This window comes from Otolemur garnettii, unplaced genomic scaffold (assembly GCF_000181295.1).
Source record: "Otolemur garnettii isolate 467f Iridium unplaced genomic scaffold, OtoGar3 scaffold00044, whole genome shotgun sequence".
Lineage (NCBI taxonomy): Eukaryota > Metazoa > Chordata > Mammalia > Primates > Galagidae > Otolemur > Otolemur garnettii.
The window spans coordinates 8278443-8291846 of NW_003852439.1; the positions used below are offsets into that span (position 1 = coordinate 8278443).

The 13404-nt window shown below is 52.4% G+C and overlaps 2 protein-coding genes across 11 annotated transcripts in view; one reads left to right on the forward strand and one right to left on the reverse strand.

Annotated features, from left to right (window-relative positions):
- NTHL1 (nth like DNA glycosylase 1) overlaps positions 1 to 4567 on the reverse strand; it is an 8473-nt gene extending 3906 nt beyond the window's left edge. The window contains exons 1-4 of one of the 3 annotated variants that reach the window (XM_003790791.2): positions 4429 to 4567; positions 3144 to 3382; positions 1771 to 1941; positions 775 to 934 (exon numbers count right to left, since the gene is read on the reverse strand). In XM_003790791.2, the coding sequence (XP_003790839.1) occupies positions 775 to 934; positions 1771 to 1941; positions 3144 to 3382; positions 4429 to 4567 (709 nt within the window). Of the gene's footprint in view, positions 1 to 774; positions 935 to 1770; positions 1945 to 3143; positions 3383 to 4428 lie in introns of all 3 variants that reach the window. The other 2 variants (XM_012805861.2, XM_023513851.1) reach the window with 2 other exon arrangements.
- A 45-nt stretch (positions 4568 to 4612) lies between these two features.
- The window catches only part of TSC2 (TSC complex subunit 2), a 38120-nt gene continuing 29328 nt past the window's right edge, over positions 4613 to 13404 (forward strand). For 7 of the 8 annotated variants that reach the window (XM_023513731.1, XM_023513732.1, XM_023513733.1 and 4 more), the window contains exons 1-9: positions 4613 to 4784; positions 5339 to 5505; positions 6629 to 6715; positions 8492 to 8602; positions 9430 to 9574; positions 10433 to 10550; positions 10970 to 11018; positions 11409 to 11534; positions 12194 to 12267. In XM_023513731.1, coding sequence (XP_023369499.1) covers positions 5368 to 5505; positions 6629 to 6715; positions 8492 to 8602; positions 9430 to 9574; positions 10433 to 10550; positions 10970 to 11018; positions 11409 to 11534; positions 12194 to 12267 — 848 coding nt within the window. In that variant the 5' untranslated portion in view covers positions 4613 to 4784; positions 5339 to 5367. Of the gene's footprint in view, positions 4785 to 5338; positions 5506 to 5571; positions 5651 to 6628; positions 6716 to 8491; positions 8603 to 9429; positions 9575 to 10432; positions 10551 to 10969; positions 11019 to 11408; positions 11535 to 12193; positions 12268 to 13404 lie in introns of those variants that run through there. The other variant, XM_023513736.1, reaches the window with a different exon arrangement.

Genomic DNA, 13404 nt, shown 5'->3' on the forward strand with positions numbered 1-13404 from the left:
GGATTCGAACCCGCCACCTTAGGTGTACGTGGCTGGCGCCCTAGCCGGTTGAGCTATAGGCGCCGAGCCCAAATTCTGGTTTATGGGCTAGTTGGGCCTCGCCACTGTGAGGCCTCAGACCCCCTACCCCTCTGAGAAGCTCTGAGAATAAAGCAGCTCCACACTCTACCCACGGGTCTGTCTCCAGCTACAGCGGGGCGTCTGATGCCACGAAGTGACACTCTGGACCTATGCAAAGGATTCAGGGGGTCCCCTCTCTCTGCTGTCCCATCCCCTGCCCAGGTGACCTTCTCCCTCCTCACATCCTCCCTTCCCCAACCTCTCCATTCTGCCTGGGTCTTATTCCAGAACTTCTTACTCCTAGCCCTTTCCCCCCACCTCATGGCTTTGCAGACACTGTTCCTCTGTCTGGCTAGCCCACTTCTCAGCTGAATATGACCTCAGCAAGTCTTCTCAGATGCCCCAGACCAGTGTCCTACCCTATGGGTGAGCAAACCCTCATCTCCCTCCCACACATGGCCCAGACAGGGTCTAGCCCCAGGCTCTCTCACAGAGCCCTGCACATAGCAGGTGCTCAGCATCTGTGAGCCCCCTGCAGTCCCATCTCTGAGTGGGGGTGGACTAGCTCAGCACTGGGAACACTTGACCTTTTGGGCTGAGTTGGGGGAGGAGGAAGCTAGAGCTGGGGTCTCAGATCACAACGAATGGGAAGCTCCAAAAGCAGCTGGTAAGTCCAGAGCCAGCCCCTCCCTGCTCAGGGCATGTGCCACTCACCGATGCCTGACACGATGCCCCAGCCAACAGCCATAGCCAAGTGCGCCATCTTGGGCCCAACACCTGGCAGCGCCACCAGCTCTGCCACAGAGGCTGGAATGTCCCCGCCGTAGCGCTGTTGCAGTATGGCACTGGTCTGCTTGATGTACTTCACCTTGTTCTGAAGGATGGGGGAACTCAGTCTGGCCTGGGAGGACAGTATCCCAGAGACCACGGGTGCCCAGAGCTGCCTCTCTGTGCCCAGGACCCAGGCAGAGGCAGTTGCTCACTCCCAGCCCTGAGAGGTGGGAATGAGCCAAAGGCAGCAGAGAGGCCTAGAGGAACCCCTAGCCAGCCTGGACCCCTGCTTCCTACCCACACATGATGTGTGTGGAGACCTGCTTGGGTCCCCTCCCCCATCATTTCCCCAAGAGGGTGGGCCAAGGTAAGCAAGCCAGCCACTCCCAGAAGCTGGGCTCAGTAGCACCTGGTCCTTCAGGAAGGAAGGCTAGAGTCTGGGCTCCCCCACCAGCCACCAGGCCAGCTGGGTGGTTCCCATCCTGTGCCGGTGCAGAGAGGGCTATTTAAAACCCATCTGACAAGCTGCAGCCACACAGCTGCCAAGGGAAGCAACGCCACTTTCTGAGCTGCTTTCAACAGATCAGCCCACCTACTGTCCAGTGCTCTGTGGGGGCGAGAGCAGCCTCCCCTCATAGGGGCTCCCCCAGAGTGAGGGGCTGGGGGCAGGATGCACTCCAGAGCCACTTAGAGTAAATAAACAAAAGGAAAGGCTGGAGAGGAAGGGCGGTGCAGGCAGGGAGGCAGAGGAAGGAAGGGGAGGACACAAACAGGAAAGGCCAGGGAACTCTAGGGATTGGGTGCCAGCCCCCATAAGCTGCTCAGAGGGACTTGCACCCAGGCCCCTGTGGCCAGAGAGGCCTGACCCTTGCTTCTGGCACCACTGCGGCCCTCAGCTTCCAGAGTTCCCTCCCAGGCTAGTAGCTGGGCTGCGCTCACCCTCCAGAAGCCGACAGGGTAGATGAGCTCGCCCAGTGTGCTGTCATCAGTCTGCAGGATGCTGTCTACTGTCAGGCCCCGGGCTCGCAGCCGCTGCATGGCACCCGCTGTCACCTGGTCTTTGGTCTGGCTGGACAGCATCAGAGATAGCAGCACCTGGTACCTCCGTACCTGCTGGTGCCAAAGACAGGGACAGGGCAGTGGTGGGTCCTGGTGCTTGCCATAGGCCAGGCCCCACCCACACTTTGTACCCACCTCTATCTATTACCCTAGGTAACACATGGGACACCAGCCTCCTACCCACCCAGACCAGCACAGGCAGGGTACCACATGTGGGTATGGCTCCAGCCTGTTTTGTCACCTACAACATGGGGACAGTAATAGTAGCTGCCTCACAGGCTCAGAGAGAAGATCAGATGAATTGTCACAGTACTTAGAATCGTATTGGGCACACAGTCACTACAAGCATTGGCTGCTATTATTACTACTTTATGAATGACAATAATATTTTACTTTATTTTTTTTTTTATTTTTGAGACAGAGCCTCAAGCTGTCACCCTGGGTAGAGTGCTGTGGCATCACAGCTCACAGCAATCTCCAACTCCTGGGCTCAAGCGAGTTTCCTGTCTCCACCTCCCAAGTAGCCACAACACCTGGCTATTTTTTTTTTTTTTTTGGTTGCAGCCATCATTGTTGTTTGGTGGGCCAGGGCTGGATTCGAACCCGCCATGGACAATAATATTTTATAGACAAGCAAACTGAGGCTCAGAGAGGCATGTATGCAGGTTATCTGGTAACAAAGTAGGGACTAGAACTCATACTGGTTTTGGGACCCAGGCTCTGGGCCTGTGAAGTATAAGGATTGTTCCTTCCTCATGTTACAGAAAGCCTATAACATGCCTGTGCTGTGCCTAAGAGAAAGCAGAGCATAAGGCCCCAAGCTGCAGGTACACATGACCTGCTGAGTGGCTACAATTAAGTTGGTGATGTTGCCCAGTGCTCTGGGACCCCATTTCCTCAAGGTGCTACCTGCAGGGGAGGGTGCGAACCAAGAGTCACCAGGTCGGCTCGGCACCTATAGCTCAACCGGATAAGGCGCCAGCCACGTACACCTAAGGTGGCGGGTTCAAATCCCCAGCCCGGACCCGCCAAACAACAATAATGGCTGCAACCAAAAAATAGCCGGGCGTTGTGGCGGGCGCCTGTAGTCCCAGCTACTTGGGAGGCAGAGGCAGGAGACTCCCTTGAGCCCAGGAGTTGGAGGTTGCTATAAGCTGTAATGCCATGGCACTCTACCCAGGGGGACAGCTTGAGGCTCTGTCTCAAAAAAAAAAAAAAAAGAGTCACCAGGTCTCAGGCTGTCCCCTGCCTACCTTTGGCGGGGCACAGGGGTCATAGCAGTGCTCAGCCCCTAGCTGGTCTACAGGTGCGTCCTTCTTGCTCCTCATGGTGCGAATGTTGACCAGCTGCTGCTGCCAATCTTGGGGCTCCCAGATGGGTACCTTGAGGGGCTCGGTCCCTTCACCTTTCTCACTGTCTGAGGACTCGTAGGCCACGTGCAGTCTCTGTGCTTTCTGCTGCCGCTTTATAGGGTGGTGGGATTTCCTTCCTTCTGCAAAAAGTGCCACTCAATCCCCTCAGAGGGGGCCACAGGTAAGAGTAGGATATGGATGCTACCCTATCTGCTAGGATACCCCACATCCAGTCATGCAACAATTGTCCATCACCTATTACACTTTGGGGTACTCTGCCCTCTGGGATATGTCAGCCTTCCTTATGTCACTGCCCACCTGACAAGGTCCACATTAGCATGTGAGGACTCTATAAGGGGTTCTACAATGATGTTCCAATATGTCATTTATATTGCATCAGAGACAATTGTCTAACACAAAAATCAGATCCTGTCACTTCTTTTTTAAAAACTCTTCATTGATTCCCCTTTGTACTTACAATAAACTCCAAACTCTATCCTGGCATCAAAGTCGCTGCCATTCTGGCTGGCATTATCACCTGCCTGTTTCCACTGCACACCACTTCCTCCTATCCCATACTACTGTCCTTGTCTGAACTATCCCTGTGTTCTTTGGGTGCCTCTGGGGCTCCCCCTCTACCCAATTGTGCCGAAGTTCTGGGGGACAAGTGCAAGGGCCCTGTCAGTGTTGTTTACTGCCAAATTCCATACTTGGCACACATCACGTCCTTTACAGTGACAGGATAAATATAACGAATGCCGTGCCCTTTACTGTTTTCTCTCAGAAGCACCCCTCTAGCTGGGGGAGACCTATGGTGTGTTTTTGGCACCCAGCCTCTCAGAGGGAAGAGTTCACTGAAGACAGGGCTGGTCAGCCGCACAGCCAGGGCAACTGCAGTATCCTAGGACAGGCTGACAAGACGGGAAGAACTTTCTTGCTCAAGACCAGGTTGCGTGGATAGACCCCAGTGGACCTCAACCTCCAGGAAAAGAGCGCAGAATGGGCACACAAGGCCGCACGAAGGGCCACGGAACTTATTAGTTGCTCTGTCGTGCGTCCCGCTCCCGGCCAACGCAGCTCGTCAGACCCCTGGGAGGCGGCCAGGGACCCAACCTGCAGCACCTAATCCCCTGCAGACCTCTTCCCCCGCCTTTCCTCCCGTGCTCTGGCCGAGATGCGGCGCTACCTGCAGCCGCTTCTCTTCTTCCGAGCGGCACCGGGTCCTCCCCGCCCGCCCGCGGCCCGGCCCCGGGTCCCCGGCTTCGGCTTCTGGTCACCATCCGCATGCTCAAAGCGTTCATGCCAGACTCCAGTGGACTACACATCCTCTGAGGACCCGTGATCAGTCACGTGACTCCCCACGCTTTCAGCTTTTCCGCCAGGGGACGGCCTAGAACTACGACTCCCAGCAAGCCCTGCGGCGGCCCTCAGCGCCGTACCGCTGCCGGAAGTGCGGTTCGCGCTTCCGGCGGCGACACCGGGCTGGGGGTGTGCGCCCTTTTCGGCGTCGGGGCTACCCGGCGCGCGGAGGCGCGGCGCGGGGTAAGTGGCTCGTGACCATGGGACCGCTGGCGCCAGCCGGGGCAGCGGTGTGACGCGGTCCCGCCGCAGCGGCGGAGGGGACGCCCGGGACCGCGGGGGAGGCGACACAATGTTTGGGGTCCCAGGCCTCCGCCGCGCCCACTGCAGCCGAACCCACAAGCTGCAAGCACTCCTGGGTTTATTTAAGTCACGGCGGGTGCGAACGGCGCTCTCTGCTTGAGGCGTTTCTGAGACAGCTCCTCCTCTACGTGGGGAGAAGAGAAATGGAAACGTCGGGGCCCCCTAGACCCCGCGAGGCTGCCCTCTGCGTGCACAGAGTCGGGCGGGTCAGGCGGGCGGCACTGTCTCAGCAGGAGGAAGCTCGCTAGATCAGGCCTGGCATTTCCTAGGGTTATTTGTGACTGGGTCTCTCTGGCTGTGATTAAATTCTCCCCAAGGGCTGGGGAGAAGCTTATTCCCACCAGACATCTAGGGTACTGGTGGCTGGCTGTTGGCAGCTGGGCAGGTGGTGGAGCTATTCCTCAGGTGTCTCCATGCCTGTTTCCTTTGCGCAGAGAAGTCCTCTGGTGTGTCCCTGCCCACCATGGCCAAGCCAGCAAGCAAAGATTCAGGCTTGAAGGAGAAGTTCAAGATTCTGTTGGGACTGGGAACATCAAGGCCAAATCCCAGGTCTGCAGAGGGCAAACAGACAGAATTTATCATCACAGCAGAAATCCTGAGAGTGAGTTGCCTGTCTTTTCTAGCCTAGTGGGAAGTGCAAGGAAGGCTGGGTTTGTTCTTTCACAAGGTCCTGTAAGCGGTGGATTGCTGGTGATTGTACAGAGCTGACCTCTCCAATACTGTGAAGATGGGCGTGTCCTCAAAAGGTCAGGAGCTTGGTGACCTAGTCCAGCACACTGAATTAGTATTCAAGGATTGATGCAAGAAAGTCCACTTTACTAGATGTGACCTGAATGCCATGTTCATAGGTGGTAAGGGGGGATATGCCAGGCACTATCTGGTAATTTGTGACTTCTGGGAGAAGTAAGTCCTTATTTTTTATGTGTGTTTGTATCCATCTGACACATGCCTGGCACCACATTTTGCCCATAAGTAAAATGTCGAATTTTTGTACTTGTGGAGTTTCCCACTTAGAGAAAAACTAAAACACTTATCAGCTGATGAATGGGTAAATACAGTATGGTATGTTCATACAATCGGTTGTGATTTGGCAAAAAAAAGAATGAAAAACTGACGCATGCTACAACATAGGTGAACCTTGAAAACATGCTAAGTAAAATAAGCCAGAGACAAAGGCAACATATTGTATCATTCATTTATATAAAATGTCCAAATAGGCAAATCCAGAGAGACAGAAAGTAGATTAGTAGTTACCAGGGGCTAGGGCCATGGGGGGATGAGGCAGTGGATTGCTTGAGCTCAGGAGTTTGAGACTAACCTGAACAAGAGCAAGACCCCCATCTCTACTAAAAATAGGAAAACTGTCTGGGCATCAGGGAAGGCTCCTGTAATCTCAGCTATTTGAGAGGCTGAGGCAGGAAGATTGCTTGAAGATTGTTTGAGGTTACTGTGAGCTATGATGATGCAATAGCACTCTACGCAGGGTGACAGAGCGAGACTCTGTCTCAAAAAAAAAAGGGTAAGTAAAAATAAATAAAATATTTGCAATCATGGAAAAAGTGTTGCAAATTTTCTCAGTCCATTGAGATGGAGTAAGTAGTAAGCACTTTGATTTCAAAAGGATCTACTATGAGAGTCCAGTTCTTAGGGTAGCTTGTGTGTAGCAGTTAAGGAGACTTGTAGCCTGAGCACTGGCCCCTTTTCTTCTTTCATTTCTTTTCTAGGAACTGAGTGTTGAATGTGGTCTCAACAATCGGATCCGGGTGATAGGGCAGATTTGTGAAGTCGCAAAAACTAAGAAATTTGAAGAGGTAGGTTTGTCTCAGTTGGGGTACTAGAGAGATGCATGTAGGTTGCTTAAAGGCCTGAGTTTGCTTTTTTAGAAGTATGATTGACTTTGCTAATGATCTGATTTACACTATCTTAGTGATGGGAAGCTTCTGGAAATGCCCTGAGTACAACCCTGAGGGACCAGGGAGTGGGGGTGAGGAGCAAAGGGATTAGACTTTTCTAGCAGATCCCAAAAAAGTTTGTATTGGCTCATAGGGCAGTGCCTGTGGCTAAAAGGAGTAGGGCGCCCGCCTCATATGCCAGAGGTTGTGGGTTCAAACCCAGCCCCAGCCAAAAAAAAAAGTTTATATTAGCTTACAAAAACATGCTTGCTTGTCCTCTTCTATTACAAATTTAGGGAAAGGGAAAATAAATGTCCGGAAAGGCTGTGTATTCAGGGAACGATTCAAGGCATACCAGTCTTGGTACCATTTTGGGAGAGGTGACTGGTTGGGAAAATCAGGCAACCTCACAGACTTAGACATGTTTGTCTTGGGGCACGTTTCCAAACTCTATTGACAACTGGGGACAGAATGGGAAGTCATTCTGGGAGTGCAGGGGTATTAGTAAAGCACCTTAGGGCCCTGTTGTAGCTTTGTCCAGCATTTGTATGTGTACGACTTTGTAGGAGACCTGGACCTCACACCTTACAGTTCATCCCAAATGTGTAAGCTGCACATCATCAAGAAAAAAAAATATAAAAAGTAGTCATCCTCATTCAATAGGTTGTTTGTATAGGCACAAAACATTGTGTAAATAGACATGTGGGTTGGGCCTCAGAGGCCAGGGTTGTTCACAGGCTCTGTGTCTGTATGTTATTGCAGCTCAGGTTGCTACAGTGGGAGTATTGTGAATGGGACAAAGAAGGTGAGAATCCCAGTGCATCCTGAATTGGTTGGAGTGTTGGTCAGACAATACTTAAGAGACCCTGGCTATTTTAGTTCCTCTCCTGCCAGGAGGGAGCCAGGAAGTGGGGAGTGGTCTGAAAGCCCTGATTGGAGGTTAACACAGAGAAGGGAAGGTGAAGGGAGCCAGCTCAGGTGCTTATTAAGTGATACTGAGTGGGGCAGTTTGGGGAAGCAGGGAGAAGCTTCCCATGGGCTAGGCTGGAGTCAGTCAGAGGAGGCAAATTTCTTTTTTTTTTTTTTGGCCGGGGCTGGGTTTGAACCTACCACCTCCAACATAGGGGGCCAGTGCCCTACTCCTTTGAGCCACAGGCACTGCCCCCAGAGGAGGCAAATTTCAGAAGGAGCAGTGAGTTCTTCCTCTTCAAGTCAGAGAGTAGTGGAGGCAGGGTGGGGAGGTGGGGTGTGGTGGTAGGGTTCATGGCTGACGTGTTCACAAAGAAAGGCCATAGAAGGGTGTGTCAGGTACAGGCTTAGGGCCCACCATGAGCCTCTGGTTCTGAGACTCTTCCTCTGACTTTCCCCACAGTCTGAGTGGCTCTAACAGGGACTTCCTAACAATAGCCTTGGGGATGCCAGGGCTGCTTCTTAGCCTTTCTACTGCCCTCCCCCAACCCATGCCCATCTGTGGCCCGATGTGGGTTAAAGGGACCTGCTTGGGTTTAAGATAGCCTTGTGCTGTTCCTGTCAGGCCTGTGGTCATCATAGGCTGCAGACAGATATGAAATGTGAATGTTACTGGAGTTCTAAGCCAAAAGACGTATATCCTTTGTTCATGGTACTGTCCTTGTGTTGAGGGGCCAGGGTTCTTGGAGACCACACACTTATTGTTGTCCCCTTTGCTGGTGGCAGCACGCAGTGGAAGCACTCTGGAAGGCAGTCGCAGACTTGCTGCAGCCGGAGCGGCCACCAGAGGCCCGGCATGCAGTGCTGGCTCTTCTGAAGGCCATCGTGCAAGGGCAGGTAAGAGGTGTGTGGGCATGTGCTCTGAAATGGAGCCAGGAGCTAGGGTATGCAGGGTGCTGCCAGGCTGCCCCCGACTGTCCTGCTCCTATCTTTGCTAGGTATAGGGTCTGCAGGATGACATGCTCGGGAGCCAGACTGGTGGGGGCCTCTTAGCCTCACCCCCCTCATATCTGGCCGTGGGCAGGTGATGAAGCCAGTGCTTCCACCCCCTCCTGTGAATGGGGATGTCACCATACCTTCCTCCCCTGGGATATTTGGGGATAAAGTGAAGCAAACGTGCCTGGCTCAGGCTGACATCATCTTGCCCCATCCCCTGTCTGTCAGCAGAGCTACTATCCTGCTCTCACATTCCAGCCGTGCTGGGCTTGGCTGATAATTGAACGCCTATCATCTCTTGTTTCTGCCTGAAGTTTTTCCCCTCAATTGGCCACTTCTATTCCTTCAGGTCCCAGATTTTCAGAGAGGTCTGTGCACTCACTGCACCTCTCCTGCAGCTTCACCAGCCTTGTTTTTGCTGTGTGAGTACAAATGTACCGTCTTGGGCTGAGTGCTGGGGGAGGGCAGGAGCCCTTCATCTCCTCTGTGCACTCTGGCATGCTCGGAGACTGCTGTACCACAGGTGCTCCACACACAGTGGCTGGCTGCTGGCCATGCATCTGGTCTCCTGCCCGATATCGTGCTGACATTGTTGCCCCGTTCCTTATGAGGTGTGCCTTGGAAAGGAGAAAAGGCTGGAGTCTAGGCACCCATTGCACTTCTGGACTTCCTGGCAAGCATTTGGGAGACCCTGGCAGGGCTCTACTGACCCTTGTTTTTGTCTTTAGGGTGACCGCTTGGGGGTCCTTCGAGCCCTCTTTTTTAAGGTCATCAAGGATTACCCTTCCAATGAAGACCTCCATGAAAGGCTGGAAGTTTTTAAGGCCCTCACAGACAATGGGAGACACATCACCTACTTGGAGGAAGAACTGGGTGGGTGCCATGTTGGGTGTGTAGTCTCTCTGGCTTTGATGATCAAATTTAATCTATGGTGCAGAAGGCCTGGGGCCAGGGAGGGGTGCAGCAGTTCACAGTGATGGCCTGCAGGGGGCAGTCATCTCTCAGTTATGTGTACCTGGGCTCACCTGGATCTGCATTGTCTCTTGGGGAACTTCTAAAAAATGCAGAGTCCTGGGCTTCACTCCAGACCTACTGACCCAGAATGCCTGGGGCAAAGAAAGGTGTCTTTTAATTGGGAGGAGGTGAGCTGAGTCCCAAGTCCTGTTGTCAGGAAATAATACTGCTGCCTGGCCTAAGTCTTCACTGTACCTCTGCCAGCCTCCCTCCTGCTGTCTTGATAGCATAAGATTTCTGTTGGCCTTGAGACTTTATATAAAAATTGTGAGGAGAAGAGAAAGAAGGAGGAAGAAATAAATCTCACTGGGCTTTACTGTTGTGTTGCTCAGAAAAGAGCTTCTAGGATAGGTGCTGATAGGGGACCTGCCATCAGGTTTTCTGTTTATGGTTATGTGGCTGGCAGCCAAGTGTGTATGCCTTAGTAATGTTTCTTCCTTCATCATTGGGGGCTGGGCTCTGAATGTGGGTGCACACGCCTCCACTGCAGTCTCAGCTCACACCCCTCTGCATAGGCCTAGAAGCTGGAGGACTCTAGTGTCTGTGCTTGGGCTCCAGCTGAGCCTCCTCTGGCCTGGTGTGTGGCCTGCCTATCATCATGAGGGGACCAGTAATGCGGTTTCTGGCAGTAATGGGATTTGGACACATCCTGAGGGAAGAGGTATGTTGGAAGTGCAGATTTGACAGCTACTCAAATTGATGTCCTCCTCTCCCCAGCTGAGTTTGTCCTGCAGTGGATGGATGTTGGCTTGTCCTCAGAATTCCTTCTGGTGCTGGTGAACTTGGTCAAATTCAACAGTTGTTACCTTGATGAATACATCGCATCAATGGTTCAGTAAGGAGAGAATTTCAGTAGTGCTACTCTGATAATAGTCCTGCTATCTTGGGTTGTATGCTTTCCTCTACAGTTTGCATTGAAACCCCCAAATAACTGGGCAAGTTAGAAGTAGACATAGCCACCTTCTACTTGTCACATTACCTGACATTTTAATTATTATCTTTTTGTTACTATTTTTTAAAAACCCTCCATGAAATCCCTGAGGGCAGGGGCTTTGTCTGATTGGTGCTGAATGCCTATCACTGAGGACAGTGGATGACACAGATCAGATACCTCAGCATTTGTTGGGCAAATGGAACCCTAAAGATGGACAAGCCACTCATGGACATGACTTCACAGAGTGACTAAAACCTAAGATGCAGTCACTTGTCCTTCTGGGAAATCTCTCTGAGCTAACTTTGGTCCTTCCTTTGCAGCATGATATGTCTGCTGTGCATCCGAACTGTGTCCTCCGTGGACATAGAGGTCAGTGGCTCATTTCTGGGAGGCTGCGGCGTGGTGTTCAAGGCCCCTGAGTCACTTGTAGGTTGTGTGGCCCAGGCATGCTGCTTGGCATCTTGGTGCCCCTGGCATCTGTGCTGGAAGTACTTACAGCTGGGTGGCCTCTGCTATAGAGTTGTAGCTCAGGACGGGATGGCATAGCGTTGATGACCCGTGGTGACAGAGATGTTGGAGTGCCTCCCAGACTCTTGGCCACTCATTCTGTGATTCCAAGGGAGGCTGCTTTAGCAGTGGGAAGAGGCAATGTCACTGACAAAAGAAGAGAAGGAGCCCTGAGGTGTCACCTCTCCAGGTCTGGTGGGAGCCTAAGGAAGACCCCTAGGAAGCATGACCTCTCTTTTTTTTCTCCACCAGGTCTCTCTGCAGGTGCTGGATGCTGTGGTCTGCTACAACTGCCTGCCAGCTGAGAGCCTCCCTCTGTTCATCATCACCCTGTGCCGCACCATCAATGTCAAAGAGCTCTGTGAGCCTTGCTGGAAGGTGGGGATCTCTAAAACTGCTGTTCTGGAGAATTCTTCTCCAGAAGGGGTCCTAAGCCAGGCACATGGATTAGATAAGGGCCAGCTTGTTTCCCATGAATGGTTGTGTTGTTTTGTTTTGTTTTTTGAGACAGTTTCACTATGTCACCCTCGGTAGAGTGCCGTGGCATTACAGTTTACAGCAACCTCCAACTCTCAGGCTTAAGTGATTCTCTTGCCTCAGCCTCCCAAGTAGCTGGGACTAAGGCACCTAGCACAACACCCGGCTATTTTTTGGTTGTGGTTGTTCTTGTTGTTTGGCAGGCCTGGGCTGGATTCAAACCCGCCAGCTCCAGTGTATGTGGCTGGTGACCTACCCACGGAGCCATAGGCTCTCCATGCTCACCAAGCCTCCTATGAATGGTTGTCTGATTCTTGGGGCAGCCAGACAGTGACCTTTTAAGGATAGTCTGTAGCATTTTCCCAAGTAGTTGAGCCAAGGGCAGGGTTTTGGTGGTGTTTGGGGAACTCTGCTGCCTCAGTATTTAGGAGGAGATAGCAGCAACTGGTTGGACTGAGGGCAGCTGCAGAGTGGTGGGTGGGCAGGGCTGGCAGAGAGCCTGGGTTTTAGGGCTAGGGCTTATGTCTGCTAATCCCTAATGGTATGCTTTTGTCTCTCAGCTGATGCGTAACCTGCTGGGCACCCACCTGGGCCACAGTGCCATCTGCAACATGTGCCGTGTCATGGAGGATAGGCAAGTGCATAGGCTCAGTGGTTAGTGTAGGCAGCCAGCCTGAGTCCCCTGCCAGAAACCTCCCAGGAGGAGGACTGCCTCCTAGTTTTGGCTCTTGCCTAGCAGGGGCTCACTTGGTCCTTTTGGGTGGCTATTCCAGAAGCTGTCACTGAGGCTAAGCATTTATCTCATGTGTGAATCTCTCATTTCCTTCTGTCAATCTAATCAGAACATCTAAAAGTGAACTCAGAGCCTGCCTCCCCACATCTGGATGTCCTCCAGTATGTCCCCCTCACTGTTTCTCCTGGTACAAGGCCATGCCACACTGACCTCTGTCTCCACAGCCAAACCATGACAAGTCCTGTTGCTTCTCCCTAACAGCTGGCTCAGATCTGCGCACACCCTGACTCCCAGCCCACTCCCTTGGTTCTTCCTCACTGCTGCCCTGCTTCCATTTGCCTCTTGTAAGCTGCCAGGTGGCCTTTTTCTGACACAAATCCAACTGGGTCACCCTTTCCCTGAAGCCACCAGGGCTCCCTGTACTCTGAGACAACTGCTCTTCCCTGTAGTGCATGGCCCTGGGGGGCTCTGCCCTGCCTCCACCCCCGAGTCTCTTCTCCCTTCCATCTCACTATTATTCTCCCACCCCTCAAAGGCTTTTGCACACACTGTTGCCTCTTGCTAGAAGTTTCTCCTGCCTTTGCCAAGTTACTCTGAGTGTCCTCTGAGGTGTTAGCATCGTTGTTAATTCTCTGACTTTCCAAATGGATTTGCTCTCTTGTCCCTTGGCTTTCCTTAGCTGCAATTCAAGGTAGAGTTTCTGCATTTACTCCTGAGCTTCTTTGACTGGTGTCTATGTCCTGACTGAGCCTATAAAGTGTGACCTGTGGCACATAGCATGGTCAATAGTGACACTGCACAAATAATTGGATCATTGCAGCAGTCTCTGTGTCCCTTTCCTTTTGCCCTCTGGATGCCAGGACTCTGGGGTTGCTGCAGGAGCCCCAGCCCACTCTCTGACTCTGCAGCCTATAGACATGGCCAGGGTTCTGCTCACATGGCATCTTTTTTTTTTTTTTTTTTATAGAGACAGAGTTTCACTTTATCGCCCACAGTAGAGTGCTGTGACATCACACAGCTCACAGCAACCTCCAACTC